Source organism: Capricornis sumatraensis, chromosome 2, assembly GCF_032405125.1.
Source record: "Capricornis sumatraensis isolate serow.1 chromosome 2, serow.2, whole genome shotgun sequence".
Classification (NCBI taxonomy): Eukaryota; Metazoa; Chordata; class Mammalia; order Artiodactyla; family Bovidae; genus Capricornis; species Capricornis sumatraensis.
The window spans coordinates 146,926,950-146,953,493 of NC_091070.1; the positions used below are offsets into that span (position 1 = coordinate 146,926,950).

Sequence of the window (26,544 nt, forward strand, 5' to 3'; positions counted from 1 at the left end):
TTCTCCTCTCAGAAATACAAGAGTTAATAGGTTAACACAAAAGCCTGGTAGGTTGTTGACTTACAATATTGAGCTTTTTATTCCAAGTCTTAATATTTAACATTGCTGCTGCCACCTTTCTTAAATGTCAGCTTATTTCATTTCCCTTCATCCCTCTCGCCTTGATCATACTGACTTCTTTGTGCTACATGGATTTGCTGTCAGGCACCACCCTGTGCTGGTCACCAGGCTTTTCTTATACTAGTCATTGACATCTTGTCAGCAGTGTTGACACCTTTGCCCCAGGCCTGTGAATGTGGTGATTGTTACCTTCTTGACTGACATTTTTGAAAATTTGTCAACATGTTAGTTACTATTTGCAGAGGGCGGGGGGCAAGGGATCCTTAACTACTTTAGAAGCCCTTTCTTAAAGTACTATTTTATTATTTTAACCAACCCTATGGTTGTATAAAGTAGAGGTTCTACATACCACACACTCTTCTTTTTTATAAACTAATTGATTAATTTTAAAATTAATTAAGCTTATTGAGGTATAGTTGATTTATAGTATTATTTAGATTCTGTTGTATAGCAAAGTGATTTAGTTTATATATCTATATCTATATACATATATTCTTTTTTAAAATTATTTTCCATGGTAATTTTTTATAAGATACTGAATATAGTTCCCTGTGGTATACAGTATGGCATCGTTGTTTATCAGTTTTATATTAATTTGTATCTGCTAATCTGAAACTCCTGATTTATCATTGTCACTCCCACTTCCTCTTTGGAAACCATAAGTTTGGGTTCTATATCTGTGAGTCCCTTTCTGTATTGTAAATAAGTTCGAAAAAGCAAGAGAGTTCCAGAAAAACATCTATTTCTGCTTTATTGACTATGGCAAAGACTTTCACTGTGTGGATCACAATAAACTGTGGAAAATTCTGAAAGAGATGGGAATAACAGACCACCTGACCTGCCTCTTGAGAAACCTATATGCAGGTCAGGAAGCAACAGTTAGAACTGAACATGGAACAACATACTGGGTTCAAATAGGAAAAGGAGTACGTCAAGGCTGTAGATTGTCACCCTGCTTATTTAACTTCTATGCAGAGTACATCATTAGAAATGCTGGACTGGAAGAAGCACAAGCTGGAATGAAGATTGCTGGGAGAAATATCAGTAACCTCAGATATGCAGATGACACCACCCTTATGATAGAAAGTGAGGAGGAAGTACAAAGTCTCTTGATGAAAGTGAAAGAGGAGAGAAAAAAAGTTGGCCTAAAGCTCAACATTCGGAAAACAAAGATCATGGCATCTCGTCCCATCACTTCATGGGAAATAGATGGGGAAACAGTGGAAACAGTGTCAGACTTTATTTTTGGGGGCTCCAAAATCAGTGCAGATGGTGACTGCACCCATGAAATTAAAAGACGCTTACTCCTTGGAAGTTATGACCAACCTAGATAGCATATTCAAAAGCAGAGACAATACTTTGTCAACAAAGGTCCATCTAGTCAAGGCTATGATTTTTCCAGCGGTCATGTATGGATGTGAGAGTTGGACTGTGAAGAAGGCTGAGTGCCGAAGAATTGATGCTTTTGAACTGTGGTGTTGGAGAAGACTCTTGAGAGTCCCTTGGACTGCACGGAGATCCAACCAGTCCATTCTGAAGGAGATCACCCCAGGGATTTCTTTGGAGGAAATGATGCTGAAGCTGAAACGGTAGTACTTTGGCCACCTCATGCGAAGAGTTGACTCATTGAAAAAGACTCTGATACTGGAAGGGATTGGGGGCAGGAGGAGAAGGGGACGACCGAGGATGAGATGGCTGGATGTCATCACCGACTCGATGGGCAGGAGTCTGAGTAAACTCTGGCAGTTGGTGATGGTCAGGGAGGCCTGGCATGCTGCAATTCATGGGGTCGCAAAGAGTCAGACAACTGAGTGACTGAACTGAACTGAATAATGAGTGATTTGTGGCATCTTTTCATGTACTTGTTAGCTATTTGTATGTCTTGTTTGGAGAAATGTCTGTTTAGGTCTTTTTCCCACTTTTTGATTGAGTTGTTTCTTTTTCTGGCATTGAGTTGTAGGAGCTGTTTGTATATTTTGGAAATTAATCCTTTGTCAGTTGTTTCATTTGCTATTATTTTCTCCCATGCTGAGGGTTGTCTCTTCATCTTGCTTATAGGTTCCTGTGCTGTGCAAAAGCTTTTAAGCTTAATCAGATCCCACTTGTTTGCTTCTGTTTTTATTTCCTTACTCTAGGAGGTGGGTCATAGATGATATTGCTTTGATTTATATCATCGAGTTTTCTGCCAATGTTTTCCTCTAAGAGTTTAATAGTTTCTCATCTTACATTTAAGTCTTTAATCCATTTTGAGTTTCTCTTTTTGTATGGTGTTAGGAAGTGTTCTAAATTCATTCTTTTACAAGTAGCTGTCTAATTTTCCAGCACCACTTATTGAAGGGGCTGTCTTTGCTCCATTGTATATTCTTGTCTCCTCTGTCGAAAATAAGATAAGCATAGATGCATGGGTTTATTTCTGGGCTTTCAATCTTGTTCCATTGGTATACATTTCTGTTCTTGTGCCAATACCATACTGTCTTAATGACTGTAGCTTTGTAGTATAATCTGAAGTTAGGAAGGTTGATTCCTCTGGCTTCATTCTTCTTTCTCAAGACTGCTTTGGCTATTCGGGGTCTTTTGTGTTTCCATATGAATTGTGTAAATTTTTGTGCTAGTTCTATGAAAAATACTATCGGTAATTTGATAAGGGATCACATTGAATCTGTAGATTGTGTTTGGTAATGTAGTCATTTTCACAATGTTGATTCTTCCTACCTAGAAACATGGAATATCTCCGCATCAGTTTATGTTGTCTTTGATTTCTTTCATCAGTGTCTTATAATTTTCTGTGTTCAGTTCTTTAATCTCCTTAGGAAAGTTTATTCCTTGATATTTAATTTTTTTTTGTTGCAATGGTGAATAGGATTGACTCCTTAATTTCTCTTTCTGATTTTTGATTGTTAGTATATATAAATGCAAGTGATTTCTGTATATTGATTTTGTATCCTGCAACTTTGCTAAATTCACTGATTAATTCTAGTAATTTTTTGATACTATCTTTAGGGTTTTCTATGTACAGTATCTGTCATTTGCAAACAGTGAGAGCTTTACTGTTTGTTGATATGCAATGTTAAATAGAGGTAGATAAAGGTAAATAAAGAAGATTTATATGCATAAAGATTGTCTGCAAGGGGTAAAGAACAGTAGGAAAAGCAAACAAAGGAATAAATGTAGAAAAAAATAGGTTTAAAACATTAAAAATTAAAATAGAAAAAGAGAAAAGAGGAAAAAAAAAACAAACAAACAGGGAAACTTCACAAAACTGCAAAAGCCCAACATTGAAGAAGAGGTTTATAACAACAATAAAAAATGTGACTGAGCAAAAGAAAAAATTTCACAAGCTTAATTAGATTTCATAGTGCCAAAAAAATCAACAACTAAAACAGTGTGGAAAAAAAAAAAAAAAGAAAAGAAAAAATCCAAGAGAATCTACAGAGCAAGTCAACATAAGAATAATAAATGTTTTTCTTGAGTCCCTGCTGTCAGTGTCCTTTCCCTCCCTGGGAGTCACAGTCTACCTCACCTCCCTAGGATGCCCTCCAACACTGTGCTGATCTCTGGACCTGCTGTGAGGACTGCTCAGATTCTAATCTGGCCCTACTCCTGTGTGTTCTTGCCTCCAATGTCCACAGTTATCAGAGCTAGTGTGTTTTCTTTTGTAGGAGCTCTCCATGACCTTTTATATATTCCATAGACAGAGTCTGGCTAGTTGATCATGTGGATTTAATCTGCAGCTTATATAGCTGGCGGGAAGGTTTTGGGTCTTCTTTCTTAGCCACACTGCCTCTGGGTTTCAATTGTGGTTTTATTTCTACCTCTGCATGTGGGTTGTCCACTGCGGTTTGCTCCTGGGGCTGCCCTGGAGGGCTTGTCTGCCCCTAAGAGGACCAGGTGTGGAAGTGGTGCAGCTGCTTGTGTCGCAGGGGTTCTGGCAGAACCAGGTACTCGGGGCGTGGGGGGGTTGGAGGCTAGGGCAGCAGGAAATATAGTACTCTGGAAGGGTATGGCAACCAGTATTGGCCAATACGTTCCAGTATTCTTGCCTGGAGGACCCCCTCCCTGACAGAGAAGTCTGGCAGGCCATAGTCTACAGGGTCACAAAGAGTCTGTCAGGACCGAAGTGACTGTGCGCATAAACACAAAACTTTTCTCTTTTTTTTTTTGCCTGTGGCAGCTCTACACCAGTTGAGCATAAAGGTGGTGCAGTTGCTTGGCCTGCAGGGACCCTGGTGATGTCAAGTGTTTGGGACACAAACTGCCTCCACTGCAGGAGTTATGGCCCTATCAGAGTCTTTTTTTGAGCCTCTTAGCTGGAAATCAGAGGGCCTCTTTGGCCAGTCTTTCCCTGTAGCTCCTCCTGTTCAGGCACTTAGAAGACTCTCATGCCTGGTGTCCTTCTCTGTTGTTCGGTGTATCCAGCACATAAAGGGGCCCTCTGGCTGGGGTCCTACTCTGTAGATCCGTGTGCTGGGAACCTAAAGCGGCACCCTGGGTGGGGTCCTACTCTGTAGTTTAGTGCATCAGGAGTTTGATGAGCCAGCCTGTCTATTGTTCAGCTGCCAGTGCTGGTGTGTGGAGAGAGAGGCTATCCTGATGGCTTCACTCCATGCGTAGGCATGACTCAGCAGTATCTCCTTGCTTTCATGGCTGCCCGGCTTTCCTCCACAGGCGTTTCCCACCACAGTCTCCTCCCTCACATCCGTTTGATCCGCCTTTCCTCAGTCAACATCAGCCTTCACCGTGGGATTGCTCCACAGTCCCTAAACTCCAGCTCTCAGCCGCTGCATCTTCCAGGGGACCTGCTTCCCTGTCCATAGTATGTATGGCAGCAGCAAGGACTATCTTATTCTTATTCCATTTAGGCTGCCACAGATCAGCCGTTTCACTTTCAGCCTCAAGTGTTTCTCTTCTGACTCACGCAATTGCCCTGCTGTGGGGATCAGACCCCTGCTTCAGTTCCCCCACCTGCTGAGGCCATGTCCAGTCCTACTAACACTCCTGTTTTTCTCCCTAGTTCCTTTATCTTACCGAGTTTAGCATGGTTCTATATATTCTTTTCCTCTGGTCAGGTCCTCCTGTCCACTCTTGATGTTGGTGTTCTTGCATGCACTTCTGTGCCTGAAGGTGTATTCCTGAGGTATCCATGTAGAAAGATGTACTCCACGTCCACCTACTCCTCTGCCATCTTGTTCTCCCCTCAAAACTTTTTCATAGTCTCATATCTGTCTAAAATTTTCATTAGAAATAAAAATTTCTCAAAATGGAGAAATGAAATCTGATTTTATGTTATAATCCTATACCTAGGCCTTTCCATCATGGAAGCAGCTAATCTAAATAATTTCTGCTTTGCAAGTTCCACACCCCCCCCCCTCAGATATTTCTTCAAAGAGCAAAGTAAGTGAGCTAGAGTTAATTAATGCATTAATCCAACCTATGAATTAATCTAGCTATAAGTAGCTACACAATGTTATTTTTTTTGCCTTAAAATAATCTCAGAATGGATGCTTCAAGAGCTGTTGTACCCCAAGATAGGAAGCAATGTAGATATATCATAATGAAATATAAGTGAAATGCATGAATGAAAGCTATTTGATGATTTTAAATTGCAAGAAACATAGTAATAGTTATTATCTCTTCTTTAGTCGAACATAACACTAGCAATAGTCTTGCTTTTAACAGTGTTTTTTAAAAAATCATTCTATTTAGGCAAATTAGGGAAAAATGCAATTGGGGTACATAATTATTATGTAATTTGCTTTCCTCCCAGAGACATAACTGTTATGTATGCATGTTTTTCTGTCTATGAATGCATGACCCAGCCAGGTTAATAGAATACTAGTGATAAAGAGTAATAATATAATAATAAAATAATTGGTCATTGCATTGCAGGATTGTACTTATTTTTATTTCTATTCTCAAATGAAAAGCATTATGATTGATTATCTCATTAATATCTGAATGGTATGTACTTTTCACATTTGATGATAGTTTTCAATGCATGTGTACATATGCTATATGTGTGTGTTTAATCAAACTGTCATGAATAATTTTTAGGTCAGTTTCCTAATAAGTATTATTTGCTTATTCATTCAAGTATCTTGTTCATTTTGATTATAAAGTAAGTGACCTATTTTTACAGTGTGCCTTAACATTTTGAATATGTATTGATGATTGTCAGAACTGATGCGTTTTAAGCAGATAAATGTCCCCATATGAACACTTTTTAAGAGTATGTGCCCAGCTTATTTGAATAAGGCAGGCATTTTAGATGATGGTGGCTAAACTTGAATATCTCACTTGAGAATAAGAATTAGGAGAAGCTTTACAATGGCTAAAGAAATGATTTTCAGGCTTGGGTTCACAGTGCAATCTCTTGGAGACATTTTATTTAAATTACAGTGTTTGAGTCCTACTCAGAGTGATTCTGATGTAATTGGTATGGAGTCTCTTTTGCCAAGACATTGGAATTTAAAAAAAAAAAAGCAAAAACCTCTCCAAAATTTTAACACATAGATTTAAAAATGTCTGGGCTAGACCTATAAAATATCAACCATTCTGGATAAGGAAGCAAAGGAAGTCAATTTGCAGAGACAGAATAATTCTAGATAAACAGAGAGGAGGAGAAAGGAAGAGATAAATCATATGGCTTTCCAAGTGGAGTCCCAGTGTTTCCTGGACACATGATGCATTCCCTCTGAGTTACGTGAGATACTTCTATTCCATCACAATAACCTTCTGAACCTAGTTGTTACTTGGAACCAAAGGAGTCCATTTGAATCTGTGAGTTCAAAATCATGGCAGGTAGAAATGTGACCCCTATAGACTATAGCCTGCCAGGCTCCTCTGTCCATGGAATTCTCTAGGCCAAAATCCTGGGGTGGGTAGCTGTTCCCTTCTCCAGGGGATCTTCCCAACCCAGGGATCAAACCCAGGTCTCCTGCACTGCATGTAGATTCTTTACTGTTTGAGCCACCAGGGAATCCCAAGGATACTGGAGTCAGTGGCCTATCCCTTCTCCAGGGGAATTTCCCGACCCAAGAATCAAACCAGGGCCTCCTGCATTGCAGGTGAATTCTTAACCAGCTGAGCTACCAGCAAAGCCTTATTTTAAACTGGATCCTGGCAAAATTGTAAGGTCAATTTTATGTCAGTTATTGTGACTGAATTAAAGAATACCTATATTTACGTTGCCCAGAAAGTTATTTATCATTTCTACTAGATAGTTCTTTTGAGAGCCTTTGCTAAATTATATAGTCTTCCAGAGGTAAGAGTTGAATGTTACTCTTGTTCACTTGGTAAGCCGTATCCAACTCTTTGCGACCTCATGGACTGCAGCACACCAGGCTTCCCCGAGTTTCAGTGTCTGCTGGAGTTTGCTCAAACTCATGTCCATCATTCTCGGTGATGCCATCCATCTGTCACCCCCTTCGACCGATGGATGGCATCACCAAGTGATGGACATGAGTTTGAACAAACTCTGAGTTTGAGTCAGTAATGCCATCCAACCATCTTGTCTTCTGTCATCCCCTTCTCCTCCTGCCTTTAATCTTTCCCAGCATCATGGCCTTTTCTGATGAGTCAGTTCTTTGCATGAGGTGGCCAAAGTATTGAGGCTTCAGCTTCAGCATCAATCCTTCCAATGAATATTCAGGGTTGATTTCCTTTAGTATTGACTTATTTAATCTCCTTGCAGTCCAAGGGACTGTCAAGAGTCTTCTCCATCACCAAAATTTGAAAGCATCAGTTCTTGAGTGCATTAATTCTATGGTCCAACTCTCACATTGATACATATACTGTACATTAGAATAATAGAATATTGGATGCTTTTTTAAATATCTGAAATACAGCTAATGATTATTTCATGTAAACTGATCATCATCATCTTATGGAAACTGATATAAAAAAGAAGGTAAGTACTAGTATGAAGGTCACTAGGATGATGCATTCAACAAATATTGTAATCATTTTTCTGCTAAGTCTTATGCTAGGTGCTGAAAGTAAATTAGATGGGACACAATACATGTAAGCAACCAAGAAACAAGTATGATTCGGGAACAACTGTGCTTGTGGATAGCTGCAGAAATGTCCTGGTGGAGATAAGACTGACTCTTAGAAGATTAGTTGGAATTTTCAGAGCAGGAAAACCAGGCAGGAAAAAACATTGTAGGAAAAATAAAAAATCATAATGCATAGATGCATTAGTGGTATTGGTTTTTATGAGAAATTATAAGTGGTTCAATAAACTGAAATATCAGGTGTGAGGGAATGGTAGTAGGTGAGATTAGAAGAGCTGAAACATGTGACTAGAACAAGTAAGGAAAGGGAAAAACCCAGATCACAACTGAGATTATAAAATAATAAAGAGATTATGCTGTATTCTGTATTCTGCAAGCATTGAAGCTCCTTGGAGGATTTTGGAGGAAATGAAATGAGAAATTTTAAGTATAACCTTTATAAATTTGGGACTTCTCATGGTCTATGATCAGAGAAGGCAATGGCACCCCACTCCAGTACTCTTGCCTGGGATAACCCATGGGTGGAAGAGCGTGGTAGGCTGCAGTCCATGGGGTCGCGAAGAGTCAGACACGACTGAGCGACTTCACTTTCACTGTTCACTTTCATGCATTGGAGAAGGAAATGGCAACCCACTCCAGTGTTCTTGCCTGGAGAATCCCAGGGACAGGGGAGCCTGGTGGGCTGCTGTCTATATGGTCGCACAGAGTTGGACACGACTGAAGTGACTTAGCAGCAGCAGCAGCATGGTCTATGATTGTCATGGAGTTATTTTTTTCTTTATTAGTTTATGTTAATTGGAGGCTAATTACATTATAATATTGTGGTGATTTTTGCCATACATTAACATGAATCAGCCATGGGTGTACATTTGTCCCTCCATCACAAACCCCCTTCCTACCTTCGTCCCCATCCCATCCATCTGGATCATCCCAGTGCACCGGCTTTGAGTGCCCTGTTTCATGGATTGAATTTGGGCTGGCGATCTATTTCACATATGGTAATATGCATGTTTCAATGCTATTCTATCAAATCATCTCACCCTCACCTTCTCCCACAGGCTCCAAAAGTCTGTTCTTTATATCTGTGTCTCTTTTTCTGTCCTGCACATAGGGTTGTCATTACTGTCTTTCTAAATTCCATATGTATGTGTTAATATACCGTATTGGTGTTTTTCTTTTTGATTTACTTCACTCTGTATAATAGGCTCCAGTTTCATCCACCTCAGTAGAACTGATTCAAATGCATTCTTTTTAATAGCTGAGTAATATTCCATTGTGTATATATACACAGCTTTTTTATCCATTTGTCTGCCATTGGACATCTAGGTTGCTTTCATGTCCTAGCTATTGTAAACAGTGCTGCAGTGAACATTGGGGTACATGTGTCTCTTTCAATTCTGGTTTCCTTGGTGTGTATGTCCAGCAGTGGGATTGCTGGTTTGTATGGCAGTTCTATTTTCAGTTTCTAAAGGAATCTCCACACTGTTCTCCATAGTGGCTGTACTAGTTTGCATTCCCACCAACAGTGTAAGAGAGTTCCCTTTTCTCCACACCCTCTCCAGCATTTATTGTTTGTAGACTTTGATGGCAGCCATTCTGACTGGCATGAGATGGTACCTCATTGTGGTTTGATTTGCAATTCTCTGATAATGAGTGACAATGAACATCTTTTCATGTGTTTGTTAGCCATCTGTATGTCTTCTTTGGAGAAATATCTGTTTAGTTCTTTGGCCCATTATTTGATTGGGTCATTTTTTTTTTTTCTGGTATTGAGCTGCATAAGCTGCATGTATGTTTTGGATATTTAATTCTTTGTCAGTTGTTTCATTTGCTATTATTTTCTCCCATTCTGAAGGCTGTCTTTTCACTTTGCTTACAGTTTCCTTTGTTGTGCAAAAGCTTTTAAGTTTAATTAGGTCCCATTTGTTTATTTTTGCTTTTATTTCTGTTAGTCTGGGAGGTGGGTTATAGAGGATCTTGCTATGATTTATGTCAGTAGTGTTCTTCCTATTTAGGAGTTTTATAGTTTCTGGTCTTACATTTAGATCTTTAATCAATTTTGAGGTTATTTTTGTGTATGGTGTTAGCAAATGTTCTAGTTTCATTCTTTTACAGGTGATTGACCAGTTTTCCAGGACCACTTGTTAAAGAGATTATCTTTCCTCCATTGTATATTTTTTCCTCCTTTGTCAAAGATAAGGTGTCCATAGGTGTGTGGATTCATCTCTGGGCTTTCTATTTTGTTCCATTGATCTATATTTCTGTCTTTGTGCCAGTGCCATACTGTCTTGATGATTAGTAGCTTTGTAGTATAGCCTGAAGTCAGGCAGGTTGATTCCTCCAGTTTCATTCTTCTTTCTCAAGATTGTGTTGGCTATTCAAGGTTTTTTGTATTTCCATAAAAATTGTGAAATTATTTATTCTAGTTCTGTGAAAAATACTGTTGGTAGCTTGATAAGGATTGCATTGAATCTATAGATTGCTTTAGGTAGTATACTCATTTTCACCATATTCATTCTTCTGATCCATGAACATGGTATATTTCTCCGTCTATTAGTGTCCTCTTTGATTTCTTTCATCAGTGTTTTATAGTTTTCTATATATAGGTCTTTTGTTTCTTTAGGTAAATTTATTCCTAAGTATTTTATTCTGTTCATCACAATGGTGAATGGGATTGTTTCCTTAATTTCTCTTTCTGTTTTCTCATTGTTATTGTAAAGGAATGCAAGGGATTTCTGTGTATTAATTTTATATCTTGCAACTTTACTATATTCATTGACTAGTAGTTTTCTGGTGGTGTCTTTAGGGTTTTCTATATAGAGGATCTGTCATCTGGAAACTGAGAGTTTTATTTCTTTTACTATCTGGATCCCTTTTATTTATTTTTCTTCTCTGATCGCTGTGGCTAAAACTTCCAAAACTATGTTGAATAGTAGTGGCATGCTTGTCTTGTTCCTGACTTAGAGGAAGTGCTTTCAATTTTTTGCCATTGAGGATTATGTTTGCTGTGGGTTTATTATAGATGGCTTTTATTATGTTGAGGTATGTTCCTTCTATTCCTGCTTTCTGGAGAGTTATTTTTTTTTAGATTTAATTGTAAGTAACTAAAATCTTTTCTCAATCTCCCATAAAAAATTCTGAAGTGGAAAAAGCAAACTTATAATAGTCATCTTTAGACATTGCTCTCATTCTCAGTGTCTCATGTCTGACAATGGGTTTTATAAAAGAAGTGTTACTTTGCTGTCAAAAAATCTGCTGAACATTTAGTCTCTCCTTTGTCTTTGGGTTTACTCTTGCCCTCCATCCTGATCACAGTTCTTTATTACTTCACCTTTTTTTGATTCTGTAGTTTTCCTTTAGTTTCTAGGTGTCTGACTCCCATCAACCCTCCAAGCTTCTCTATAGAAAACAGACTGTATGACAGTGGGCACCTCATTGGACTTACTCTGTGCTAAATCCCCAGTGACTATACTAGTGCCTGGCATATAATAAGCATTGCACAAACGCTTAACTGAACTCATTAATGAATGAATTCATCCATTATGACAGTGGTCCTTAATCTTTTTAAAGTGCATTTTGAACAACTAGCGAGATTGTGGTAATGTCCAGATTATAAGATGATTCCTTCATTAGAGAAGGGAAAGGAGGAGGGAAATTTAAAATTCAGGTTTCTGTATTTAGCCCATTTAAGTATGTTAGCTGGTTCAGCCATTTCAGAGCAGAAAAGGTAAATGAGCCATCTAACAAAGTACAGTGAGAATTTTGAAAAACACTATATGTTAAAAATAATAATGAGCAAATAAATAATGAGGATTACCTTGAGGAAAAGTGATTTTATTTATCTTTTTCTCTGCAAAGGGCAGAGTTGCCTTTAAGAATAAGTGTTTTATATAAAATATGATGTAATATAAATATATTTTGCAAATATTTTTGATTCTAATGGAGATATTAATTTGAATATGCTACAGTCACTGCCTTCAAGGAGTATACGTTCTGTTTGCAGAGAAAAATCAACATGCACAGCCCAGTGTGATGACTATTGAGGTGGAGCCATATTTTAAATGATAAAATTTCTAAGAAAAGAGTCAGCTACATTAGACAAGTGTATAGAATCCATTAAGGAAATGCCCTAGGAAGCATATGCTTGCATGAGTTGAGTTTCAAAGAATCACTAAGAGCTTGATGGGTGAAGAATGTGTTAGATTATATTTCAGACTAATGGGAATACATCAGATAATGCATGAAGTAAAGGATAGTGTGGTGAATGATCTGTGATTTTAATTTTGTGTTCACTTGATTGGTTGGTAGCTTTCTTTATGGTTTTCTACATGTAATCTTCAGAGACTTTTATCTGTTTTATTCACCACTATTTTTTACTTATTATAGGATAGACTGTCTTCTGTGTCAATATTTTCTTTTTCTTTGTGTTGTTCCTGATGCCAGTATAACATCCTTTGTACAGTAGTGTCACTGGGGAACTAATCCTCATCATTCAACATCTAGGTTGTTTCTTACATTTGTTCCATGGCTCAGACAGTAAAGCATCTGCTTGTAGTGCAGGAGACCCGGGTTCGATCCCTGGGTTGGGAAGATCCCCTGGAGAAGAAAATGGCAACCCACTCCAGTACTCTTGCTTGGAAAATTCCATGGACTAAGGAGCCTATCAGGGGGTCGCAAAGAGTCAGACACGACTGAGCGACTTCACTTCACTTCACTGGATGACTGGAAAAATAGTCACTTCATGGCAAATAGATCGGGATAATGAGGGAACAGTGTCAGATTTCATTTTTCTGGCCTCCAAAATCAATGTGGACAGTGACTGCAGCCACAAAATGAAAAGATACTTGCTCCTTGGAAGAATAGCTATGACAAACCTGGAAAAGTATATTAAAAAGCAGAGACATCACTTTGCTGACAAAGGTCTGTGTGGTCAAAGCTCTGGTTTTTCCAGTAGTCATGTATGTATGTGAGAGTTGGATCATAAAGAAGGCTGAGAATTGAAGAATTGATGTTTTTGAACTGTGGTGTTGGAGAAGAATCCTGAGGTCCCTTGGACAGTAAGGAGATCAAATCAGTCAATCCTAAAGAAATCAAATGTGAATATTCATTGAAAGTGAAGGTGCTCAGTCGTGTCCGACTCTTTGCGATCCCATGGACTGTAGCCTACCAGGCTCTTCCATCCATGGAATTTTCCAGGCAAGGGTACTGGAGTGGGTTGCCATTTCCTTCTCCAGGGGATTTTCCCACCCAGCGATCGAACCCAGGTCTCCTGAATTGCAGCCAGACGCTTTACTGTCTGAGCTACCAGGGAAGCCTTTGGATGGACTGATATTGAAGCTGAAGCTCCAATACTTTGGCCACCTGATGTGAAGAGCTGACACTTGGAAAAGACCCTGATGCTGCAAAAAATTGAAGGCGGGAGGAGAAGGGGATTTCAGAGGATGAGATGGTTGGATGGCATCACTGACTCAATGGATATGAGTTTGAGCTAACTCAGGGAGATTATGATGGACAGAGAAGCCTGGTATGCTGCAGTTCATGGGGTTGCAAAGAGTTGGACACAACTTAGTGACCAAACTAACAATAACAAATTACAACTAAAGGTTGTATCTTATCTGCCTAATACATTAGTAGTATTTTTGTTGATAAAATAAAAAATATATTTTATGAAAAGTTATACCTTTCATTTGAAAAAGTTTTGTGTTTATTGATTTTTTTTTGTTATGTGTTTTGTTGTTTGCTTTTCATTTTTGTTTTGAAACTTAAGAAAAATCTTGCAAAGTTTGCCCACATTATTTCCTTTCTAAATATTGAGGTAGCAACATTTTTAAGAATTTCAAAGCAATGCTTTGTGTATTTAAAACTACATAAATTAAGAAATGCAAGTTGAACTACACATATATGTCTACCTCCTTGGTCTATTGCCCAAAGCTGTATAACTATAATTTTTGACAAACTAAAATTCACCTGTGAGATTCAAGAGGTTAGTTATTTCAGTATAAAGCCACAAAAAGATGAGAGACTGTATCACTTCAGCGAACATGGAACTGGAAGTATTTCTATCATTATCATCAGATGAAAGGTTTCCCAAAGTTTCTAGTTTCCTCAGACATGGAAGGAAATTTTTTTGTAAAATTTCTCTGGTGTAAACCAAACTGTGGTGTCAGGAAATTCTTCCTTCATCTGATCCGAACTTCCTTGATTCAGTGTGAATTATTTAGAGCTAAGAAAGGGCTTCTCAGTTGGCTCAGTGGGTAAAGAATCTGCCTGCAGTGCAGGAGATGCAGGAGATGCGGGTTCAATTCCTGGGTTGGAAAGAGTCCCTGGAGGAGGAAGTGGCAAAGCACTCCAGTGTTCTTGCCTGGAGAATCCCATGGACAGAGGAGCCTGGTGGGCTACAATCCATAGAGTTGCAAAGCGTTGGATACAACTGAAGCGACTGAGCAAGCAGACACAGAGCTGAAAAAATCTAGTGGAAGCTGTTTATTTCGTCACCTATTCCTACACACACTCACACAGACACACATGCCTCAAATTAACATGCCTCAGATTATCCCACATTTTGTTATATTATATATTATAACTTTTGTTTTTTGTTAATAATCCTTTTAATAATATTGTAATCCATGTGAGAACTGGAAGAATTATCCACACAATATAGAACTGCACAATATTCAGAAATGTACCTTGAAACCCAGAACATTCTTGGCAGAAGATGCGTGCCACAGCCGAAGCGTAGATGCCATCAGGCACCACTTTGCAGGCACCAGAGACACATTAGTCTTTCAGTTGACAAGTTTGATGCCTTTTTACATATTAAGTGAACTTTACTTTGCATTATAAATGGTGGAGGTCCAGAAATAATTTTTATGCAAGTCATGGCAATCTTTATCTACACAAGACACACTCCTGTAAAATTAAAGTTCTGCTCAAACAACTTTTGAGTGATTATTCACAAGAGAAAAGAGTTCTTACTTTAGAATTAACTAGACTGGTCTATTCAGTAACTTCTTTGGCTAAGAAAATTCATCTTCTTTGTATTTGCCAGTATTATTTGTCTTTCAAAGATAAACAGAGAGAAAGAGAGGAAGGGAGGGAGGAAAGGAGAGAAACAGACATTTCATAAAGAACCCAATGAAAGCTTTAATAATCTCTGCAATCAGAGAGACGGCATTTGGCAAGCACCTACTATGTTGCAGTGGGCCATGCACTTTGTAAAGGATTTTTTATTGATTTTTTTCCAATAATTCAAGGTAGCTTTATACTGTATGCATTTAACAAATATAATTTTACAGTTTGAGAGCCAATGGATGGTTTTGACATTAACTGTTTGGTACCTGTTTTTGCTGAAGAAAGCCTCCCCGTATACATGAGTACATTATCCACTTTCCAAATTAGATGTCTCCCTATGGTTTATGATTTCCTGCATTTTCCAGTATCTCTAGGAGGTAGGAAATTAGGCAGCTAGAATTTGTGCTGCTGTACTGAAAACAGTAAAGGAGAAAAAGCAAGGATGTATTAGGTGGCTTTCCTAAAATCTTATAAATAGAATGAAGTTACTGGGAATTGAATTTAGGTCTCCTGACTTGCTGGTTTTTTTTTTTTTTAAACATATTTCTGAGCACTAAAGATACTTCTACAAATTAAGTACAAAAAGGCTAGGTTAATGGGTTCAGGGAGATAAATTTTGAAATTATTCTTTTTTGTGTTTGAATCTCAGTATATTTTAAGTATAGTTTTTTGTTTATTTAATTGATATTATTTCTGTTAATATTCTCTGTACTGCTTTTGAAATAAGAAAAAAATGATTTATGAATTTTATTCTCTGCTAACTGACTTTATTGGCCAGTCTTAATCATTCCAAACAGACCAGTGTAATCTATATTAATATTAATGCTGTGCTGAAGTGATTTTTGTAAAAGATTATATGGAGAAATCAGATGTGATTCAAGAATAATTATTGGCTATGTGCCTTGTTTTGCAGTCACAATATGGAGCTTCAGTTTCTGCTAAGCCCGAACTCCCCCTGTTTTATACTCCCATTGATCTGGTGGACATTAGTGTGGAAATGGCTGGATTGAAGTTTGCAAATCCTTTTGGTCTTGCCAGCGCAACTCCAACTACCAGTTCATCAATGATTCGAAGAGCTTTTCAAGCTGGATGGGCCTTTGCTCTGACCAAAACTTTCTCTCTTGATAAGGTAAGAAATTATTTTTGAATTTGTTTTTAAATATCTATCATTTATTTTAATTAGGGTATAAGTATTATAATGCAAAGGTTCACCAAGATATAACAGTTATTAAACTATTGGGTAAGACCTATTATTACAAATGGGCTAATTTCATTACATTTCTTCTGTCTCAGGATGAGGAATGGGTTAGATTTCTATTTCTCATTTGTCTGTGTGTGTGTTAGTCAATCAGTCATGTCTGACTCTTTAGGACACGTGGACTGTAGCCTGCCAGGCTCCTCTGTCCCATGGAATTCTCCAGGCAAGATGCTGGAGTGGGTAGCCATTCCCTTCTCTAACGGATTTTCCCGACCCAGGGATTGCAGGCAGACTCTTTATCCTGAACCGACAGGGAATCACTGTGTTTTGTCTAGAAAGTATCAAAAATGTAAATACTACAGAATGTCTATTTCATTTAATAATCGCAGACTAACTCTTATTTTGGCATTATTAATTATTTTGTGATTTCTGAATGTGCGCGAATGAGAACATGTGCCTCAACTCAGACAATGAATTTTATTTGTACATAATCCTGGAAACCAATTCATGTAAAAATGAATCACTCAGTATAACTTAATTGGTGCCTGGAAAAGACTTTTCTTGAATTTTTAAATACAGAAATGTTTCCCCAAATGCATTGACCTGAGTTTAATTTGACATTATGACTGTGTACTCACATTGCAAGTGGACATACTTAGTAGAAAATTAATTACATATTAAAGTTAAGATTGAGTCTTTAAAATATAGAAAGTATATAAGTGAACATTTTAAAAGTAGGATAATTTATGCAATAGAGGGTTGCATCCTCATATGACTTTGAATTAGAAAAGATCAGCAAATTTTAACATTTTTCTACCTTTTATTGATAAAATTTTAGATGATACACCTATTGGTTTATTTAATACTTACTGGTAGTTAGTAATAATTAATGTATAAGAATGCCTGAATCTAGTGACCGAGAAAAGACTATTATTATTTAAATCAGCCTTATCCTTAGGCAAAGAAAATAATAGAGAACAAAAATGCCCCATTAAGCACATTCTCTTCTTTCTCCTCTTACTAGGATCAATAGCTGGCATTATTATGGCTAAAACATCTTGGCTGTCTCATTCTGACAGCTTCACAAGATGCTATGTATAAATGTGATCACGATTATCTAGAAATCCTCAAAAGTTAGAAACCTAGTGCATGAAAAAAAAAACCTAAATATTTTTATATTTAAATAGCTAAAGGAATTTTTTTAAATAAATTGGCTGAATTCTCAGAAATTCTTTGGTTAAATAAAGTGTAAAAATAAACAACATACTGAATTTAGCTTCAGAATATCCTTAATCAGTTGTTTACAGCTTTGTAGAATATTGACGTTATATTTGTTTGTATTTCAATTCTTCCTTTAAGAATTACTCAGAAGCTCTAATCCGATGTTTAATCCATTGAGAAAAATTGAATCGCTGATACCATTTATTGACTAGTTGTGCTATTGAAAAAATTTTATATGTAAACAAAAATGGGTGGCTAATCAGGAATAAGTGAAGAATTGTAGGAAAAAGGATGTCTGCTTCGAATATGCTGGTTTCTTTGCTTACAAAAATTGAATTCTGATTAATCAGAGACATTTGTCTTTACTCCGTTGGTGACACGCGTTTGATTTGTGAAGCTGTCTCTCTCAGTAACCTGAGAGCAGTTGCCTTCATTAAGATCACCAGCAGAAATGAATGTGGAAGCTAACTTCCTTCTAGACCTCCAATTTGAATTTAATCTATCAATTCAGAAGTCTGTGATGATGTTTCAAAAGGAGAGTTATGGACAAATGCAAATTAAATTTGGCACATAAAACATAATGATAGGGGGTTTTAGGAAGCTTTATTTTACTTACTTTGATGATGGGAACAACAAAATATTTGTGCAAAAAACTATTTTAAATGCACTCATGCAGATTGTAGTGACATAAATAAGGATGCTACCTTGGGCTTCTGTAAGTCTATTTTAAAAAATGATTACTTCCCATACATGATTTTGCAACATAGTCAGTTTGTATCATGAAGATCTACTTTTTGTTTTGTTTTTTTATATTGTCTCTATTTAATGATTAGATATGTTTCAAATATTTTATTGTCCTATGATTTTTGTGCTTTCTTATTGGTGAAATGTTGTAGTATACAACTCGTGTTTTTCACAGCCTCCTACTAAAGACATCTATTCAAGTATTGTATGTACTACACATTGTGTGACATTATAGCATACCAATTTAGATTATCCTCATTATAATTAGTATGCAATTTCAATAGTCTACTTAAAATGTATTAAAATTCAGAGTCCTGACATTTGAAATTTGGATGCTTTTAATATGACAAAGGTTATTCTATGGAGTTTTGTTATCATATGAAATATTAATATTTCACAATGCAGTTTTGATGAACTACAATTTGCCAAGCTTGCATATGATAAAGAAATTAAATGCTTACCAAGGGAGTTCAGTAAAAATTAGAGCCCTGTCTGAACATCTGCTGGAAATTTTATTATCCTGTCCTACTGACAGTGTGGGTCCCTCTTTGTTTTTCTAGATTGACAGCTGAATATTACACTGATTTCTGCAGCAAGCATGTTTAGGGGAACTTTGTTTCCCTTTTTTTTTTTAATTTTTGGAGCATTTGGAGCATGCTTTGATTTTCATCATATATATATATATATATATATATATATATATATACACACACACACACACATATATATATTCTTGACATTTATAGATGCCAGATTGAGGTCTAATATGCTATAGCAGTGATAGACCATTGACTTACAGTGAAATGCCAGTTGATATCTCAGTAAACAGAAATATATTATTCTTTACTGTGCAGTCTGTATAGAAACTGTATGTGCTTTCTTTAGAGAGGCAAATGATCAGTCTTTTAATGTTAAATATAACAAAGACCTGTGTTTGCTTTTGTGTTAAATAATATAAAAGTTGGCTTTTATTAACCATATTCTTTCTTCCCAAATCAGAGTTGCTTAGAGTTTCCCAAAATACCTAGATTGCTTTTCTTGAAGTCCTGTTTATAAAGACAATATTGGAAATATCACTATAAAATGATATTTAAAATATAATTATAAAATTTTAATATAAATATATACTGAGTTCAAGTTTAAAAAGATAGGAAAGAAATCAATTGGTCAAGCTTAATTAAAGCTAAACTCTCATGACAAACTGATGTAATGCTCTCTTTAACTGGGAATATTAGATATTCTTAATATTTCATATAAAATAACCTCCTTACCTGTGTTTGCATTATACTGATAGAAAATAGATAACATGTTTTGGTTTTGTTAATTGCATTTTATTTATTTCTCTTAAGTAGCAACATATTATATACTTCAAATAATAATATCTAACTGCAGGGTGTATATATCTTTACTACACAGATAAACAGAAGAGTTTACCACTATCTTAAATCAAATTCAAACCTAAGCAGAAGTTCTGTTCTTTTATAAGCTATACATATATATACACACACACACACACACACACACACCTATATATATATATATATTACAGTACACTTGTGATTGATTTTTTAATATTCTGAATGCATATATTTTATTTTTTAAGTATCAAATAATTAGGTAAATAGATATACAAATAATGGGTTTCTCTCAACATAAAATACTGAAAACTAAAATCTGAGAAATATTTAAGGTTCTTCATTATTTCTTTGGCATCAAAGTATTGATTGTAACTGTTGCCATAAAATAGTCTTATACCACCCAGCACAATGCTTAGTGTATAGGAAGAGTTTGATAAATATTTCATAAATATTCTTTGGATAAATGAATTAGTAAATGAATACATAGATTTCTTGGCAACAGCATATTGAGCTTTTTTTTTCTAGCCATATGAACAGATAGTTAACACAAAAAAATTGATTGTTCTGAGTATTGATCTCAATCAAGGGAGAAAAGGCCAATTTAAAATTTTCATATCCTAGGTTGCTTTTATAGTTTATGTTTATATGTCTAAAAATGAAAATGTCAGTGGAATTTCTAAGTGCATAGACTGCATATTAAGTTTTAGGCTGTTGACTAAGCCTTTAAAAATACAGAGAATTTTTTAGAAAACAGTGTAAGTATCACACAGTATCAGCAAGGGAAATAAAAACTACCTGGCTGAATTATCTAAGCTCATGTGTCAAGAGCCCTGACAAAAAAAAAAGATATGTAGCCTGTTCTTGAATCCTTTTAGTGACAGAACATGCTAGATCTTTAAGGCAATGCAGCCGGCTATAGCTATAGAAAGATCTAGTTTAGAAATATATTCCATTTATTGTCCCCAAATCAGCCTTCTCACAAGTTGCATCCATGTTTTATAGTTCTGCCTTCGGAGACATCATGACATAAATTAGCCTAACTTATTAACATAAATGAATTGTTGATTTTAAAATATGGTGTTTTTTTTTTTTTCTTCTTCCAAGTAAATAAATACCCCAGAGAAAGGATAACAAGTATGGAAATGTAGTGCCATCTAGGGAAGAGAAATTTGACCTGGGCAATTCCAGTCTCTGTTCAAGGTTGCTTCTGTATCACCGTCTTAAACTTATTGTTTGAAATTGGAGGTCGTTGTTATGATTATTATTTTTATACATATTACTAATTACCATTTATTGAGTACTTAGAATGTATGGACGTGGACATTGCCAAATACTGTTCATAAGTTATTCATTGAATCTTCATAATATCTTTATAAGATAGATAGTAAAGTTTTTTAGATGAAATACAGTTGGACCCTTGAACACCATGGGTGGTAGGAGCACTGACCCCCTACAAAGTTGAAAATCTGCTTATAACTTTATAGTTCAACTCTCTGTATTTGTGGTTCCACATCTACAGATTGGACCAACCATGGGCCCATATAGTACTATAGTACTTAAGTATTGAAAAAAAAAATCTGCAAAGAAGTGGACTGTGTAGTTCAAATTTGCATTGTTCAAGGATCAACTATAATAGTCTGAGAAAGTTAAATAAGGTGCCAAGGCCTTGGAACAATTGCTTTTTCACTCAGTTATGCACACTGGTAGTTTGGTTGAAGGAGCTTCCCAGGTGGCCGAGTGGTAAAGAATCTGCCTGCCAGTGCAGGGGATGCAGGAGACACAGATTTGATCCCTGGAGTAGGAAATGGCAACCCATTCCAGCGTTCTTGCCTGGGAAATTCCATGGACAGAGGAGCCTGGTGAGCTACAGTCCAAGGGGTTGCAAAGGGTCAGACATGACTGAGCACACACACATACACAGTTTGGCTGAGCTCATATGGGAAGTTTTTCTGCATCACATGATGTCTGCTGGGCTCATTCATGCCTTTGCAGTCAATTGGAGGGATGCCTGGGGACTGGCATGATGCCTCCACTCATATGTCTAGTTGAAGTTACTGTAATTGCTGAGATGGCTGGCCCCCATCCATCTCTTCATAATATCTCTTTCCTCTTGGTGTTCTAAGAAGGCAAGAGTGGAAGCTTCAAGGTCCATTGAGACAGAGACCCCAGTCACACACTGTCACTTCCACTGTACATTTTGGGACAAAACAAGTTACAAGATGCAATATATATGCTGTAGGTAGTGTGTTTATAAAGACAGTTACAGTAATCCTTCCATGCTGCATGTATGCCCCTTTGTGATTTGATTTTGCTGTTTTTCCCACCATTGAGCAGATGGTATTTACCTATTTCTTGAATGCATGCATGCTAAGTCGCTTCAGTTGTGTCCAATTCTTTGCAACACTATGGACTGTAGCCCGCCAGGATCCTATGTCCATGGGATTCTCCAGGCAAGAATACTGGAATGGGTTGCCATTCCCTTTTCCAGGGGATCTTCCCGACCCAGGGGTCGAATCCAGGTCTCCTGCACTGCAGGCAGATTCTTTACCACTAGCACCATCGCGGAAGCCCATTCGACTCCCAAGTAGTGGTTCCCTAATCCATTGTTCCTATCCATTACTGGCCCTACCTTCTGGGCTGTTGATTCTGCCTTCTGAGTTTTGTTTTGTTTTCTTTTATTTAGAAAGGACCAATCATGGCCCATGTTGGCAGTTGAGTAGCCTTTTCAGAATGTTTCTGCCCATAGAAAGTTAGGAATTCTTATTCTTTCCTTTATTTTGAATTATCCATTTTAAACCTAGATCATAGTGATGTCACCAAAAACTCTCTTAAAAACCTTTTGAATCATGCCCCAGAGCCACATCCATAATTCCTTGAGACAGACTTCTCTCCATGTTGAATATGTGTTGCTGCTATGACAGCATCCTAGAGATGCTTAGAATCGATATTGTCTACTTGAAAGAATCCACTAGGACTCCTGCAAAATCTTTGTAAGGTTCTAACAAAGTGTCGTCTAGCAAAGCTCTTGATGCCATCCTTACCCTGTGGTCATTTCTTAGTTTGAAAATCTCCTTCCAGGAGAGATAAAGTATAAATAATAGCTTTTTTTTCCAATCCAGCAAATGCTAGTCTCATTTGCTTTACTCTGGTAATCAAATATATCCTTTTTGGCTCTTTTTCTCTATTACAGTACCTTATTATACTTGGGAAGAAACACTCAACCAACACTTAAAGCATTCTGTCTAGAGATATCTTTAGTCAGATCCACAAATGCATTATGTACATTTTCTGTCTTCTGAATTATCACCAGTGACATTCTTGCCAATTGTTCTGTCACTACATAATACAGTCCACTCTTTTCCCAGTCGCCAATAACAGTTTTCACACTGCATTCCCAGCTTCCGCTAGCATTCTCCCAGACGTTACTAGCAGACTATTCTTGAGTTTTCAAGAGAGGCTTCTGCCTGCCTCTCAATCTGAAATCTGTTGCCACATGTTTTAGCAAGCATTTCTGTCTCACTTATTTATTGCTATACATCAAACTGTCCCATAATTTAGTGGCTTAAAACAATAAATAATCTTCTTTTGATCCTATAATTTGGTAATCTGGTCAAGGCTCAGTTGGCTAAGCTTCTTTTTGCCCCATGTGATATGTTACTTGTTCTCACCAGTGCGTCTGTTGTTTGACAGCCTTCTTGGTGGCTGACTGGTCCCTGATAGCTTCATTCATGTTCTTGGGTCCTCAAACAGGACCCAGGAGCATAGGTGTGGCTTCTCTCACTCAGTGGTTTAAATCTGCTATGCCTTGTTCTGAACCACCATCTATTTGATACAAATCCAGACTCTTTTGTCTATATATCCTCTCTGGATACATTCATGTCTAAAAATGAAGGCAGTTTGTCTCCGTCAGCATTTGGAGTTCATTTGAACAGGTTCACCAAGGGTCTCCCAACCCCTTGCTTCAAGCAAAGTGGCACTTAGGAGTTTATGTCTATTTTGGTTCTTGAGAGGCAGGGCTGGCGGGGGAGAGATGGATTGATGAAAAACCTCTGGGAATCCATTTTCATGAAGAGCCAGTCGTCCTGCACCATCCATCTCCAACCATGCTGTCCTCCCTCCCTGCCCTCTAACATGGGCAGCTCCTCCCTTTCTGAGGGCCGCTTACTTGTGTTTGCTCTGCCTTCACCTCTTTATACAACTGCTCCTGCTTCTCTTTCCATTTTCACATGAAACTTTTCCTCAGGGAATTCTTTGCTGACCACTCAAATCTCATTCTGTCTGTCCCACATTTCCTTGGTTGTTCTTTCTTCACTGTGCTTGTCACCATATGAAATTACCATGTTCTTAATCATGTATTTATGTGTCTACTTTCTGTTTTAGCCATTTGAAGTAAGCTTCATAAGAGAGATGTTATCTTTCTTGCTCGCTACTGTATGCCCAGTGCCAAGAACCATGTCTGGCAGATAAGAAGGACGCAATCCATACTTGTTAGATGAATGAATAATTATACGCTTCTAATTTAAACCACAATTCCACATGACAGCTCTTCAGTTACTTGGAGACAGCTCTCATGTCCTATCCACAAGTCTTGTCTTTTTTCTTTCTAAATAGTCCTGTTTTCCTTCCCATAATAAGGTTTGCACACTTTTTACCATGTTGGTTGTCTGTTCTCCCATGTGGATTTCCAGAATCTTGTTTCAATCCACATTATCTTAATTGAGAGGAAGTTGCCTGCATTTGCACAAATTGCTAGCACCTATCAACCAGACAAAAATTAGGACTAACACTGTCAGGACTATAAATACTGAAAATAATCTTTAACATTGTTAAGGGGAATTTCACAAATAAGTTACACAATAATATTTTAGTGCCTAGCTAATTCTCTTTGGATTACAATATAGAAAATCACAATTTACTCATAACTCCTTTTGGAAAGTCTTATGAGCAATGAAGATCTGTGTTTGTAAAAGATTATATCAAAACCAATATTTATTTATTATTGCATTTCTAAATTATCTTATCATGAAAATCTGTGAAACAATAAATGAACAACGGTTCACTGCATTTTCACTGCTATAGTTCTGGCTTTAAATTTAGTACATAAGTAATTTGTTTTTACTGTATGATATTGCTTTCCTAATATAGATCTATACATTAAGTAAGGACTTAAAATTATTTAAACACATTCAATATAAACTTTTCATCTGGGAAACTTTTAGCATGATAAAACCATCAATGATTTCTGTGTTGTAAAAGTTTGATTTTCATTTGGTTAGTCAACCCAGGAATCGAACCCAGGCCTCCCTCATTGCAGGTGGATTCTTTACCAGCTGAGCCACAAGGGAAGCCCAAGAACACTGGAGTGGCTAGCCTATCCCTTCTCCAGCAGATCTTCCTGACCCAGGAATTGAACCAGGGTCTCCTGCATTGCAGGCAGTTTCTTTACCAACTGAGGTATGAGGGAATTGAAGTGAAGTCACTCAGTCTTGTCTGACTCTTTGTGACCCCACTGGAGAAGGAAATGGCAACCCACTCCAGTACCCTTGCCTGGAAAATCCCATGGATGGAGCTATGAGGGAAGCCCTTTGTTATTTAGATGAATTATATTCATAAATTTGACTGAATTTACAATTTGTAAAATTGATGCATCCTCGGATTATAAAGAATGCATTTTATTAAAGGCTGCAGTCCACATGTAGTAGTCCTATGAGAGATTTTCATCTAAGTGTTCACTTCAAGACAATTTAGCAAGCTCTCCTCTGATGTAAACTTGATTTCTCCAACAACAAAAGAATATTGCATGTCCATTATTGTTTACACTTGCAATGATGAAGCTAAATCTTGCAAGTTAGACCAAAGTTCTAAATGAATAATTTTCAAGCGTGTCATGTATGCCAGGCTTATTCAAGAAAATATATAGATTGTGATGTTTCTAAACAGATTAACACACATACTTCTAATATTAAACGTAAATCTTTCAATTGTAACCTAAGTAGAATTTTTAACTTGGTACATTATTAAAGTTATTTAAGGTGTTCTCAATTTTTTGTTTTTTACTTTCTATTTCACCATTTGGGCTAGCTGACTATGGAGACCAATCAATTTTCCAATATAATTACGTCTTTTTTCCACCTTTTTTCCATTTCAGACTGTGATTTTACACTTGTTAATTAGTTAATCATTTTGGTAGAATGGGTAAAGTGAGACTCAAATAGGTTTTTTAATAATATAAATTGACGTGTACAATTTTGATCTGAGTTAGCTGGTAGCAGAACCTAACGTAGTAGAAAATACCTCTTATTCAGTTCCTTTTTTTTAAGCAAATGGCATCAAGGTTAATGGAAAATTCTCATAATTATTGCTAATGGAAATTTCCTCAAAGTATAATCCTGCTGTTGGGAAACTGATTTCACGTTCATCCTGTCTCAATCGCAATTGCAGATTTTAAATTTATCTAGCTGAAAAATATTCATATTCTAGGTGTATTTGAATGATACAGTCTTGGTTAAAGTTAAAATAACTTGAATTCTATAATATCCTCCTTGGATTTGTATTTTCTGTCTTGATTTTTCACAAGAGGCTTGTCATACTACATAAGGATACTCTTTATCCTTCATTTTAGTATGGTAGTTGTTTAGTCATGTCCAGCTCTTTGCAAACCCATGAACTATAGCCAGCCAGGCTCCTCCATCCATGTAATTTTCCAGTAAAGAATCCTTCATTTAAAATAAAACTTTAAATATAAAAGCCAAGTGGTTACCTCACTTTCAAATTTTTATTAAAAACATGCCTGCATTGGCTATTTTGTTATTTTATAAGA

General features: G+C 36.9%; 1 protein-coding gene across 5 annotated transcripts in view; it reads left to right on the top strand.

The window, feature by feature from the left end:
• Positions 1 to 26,544, top strand: part of DPYD (dihydropyrimidine dehydrogenase) — a 933,909-nt gene that overhangs the window by 436,710 nt on the left and 470,655 nt on the right. For all 5 annotated transcript variants that reach the window (XM_068962754.1, XM_068962769.1, XM_068962775.1 and 2 more), the window contains exon 13: positions 16,117 to 16,332. In XM_068962754.1, the coding sequence (XP_068818855.1) occupies positions 16,117 to 16,332 (216 nt within the window). The remainder of the gene's footprint in view (positions 1 to 16,116; positions 16,333 to 26,544) is intronic.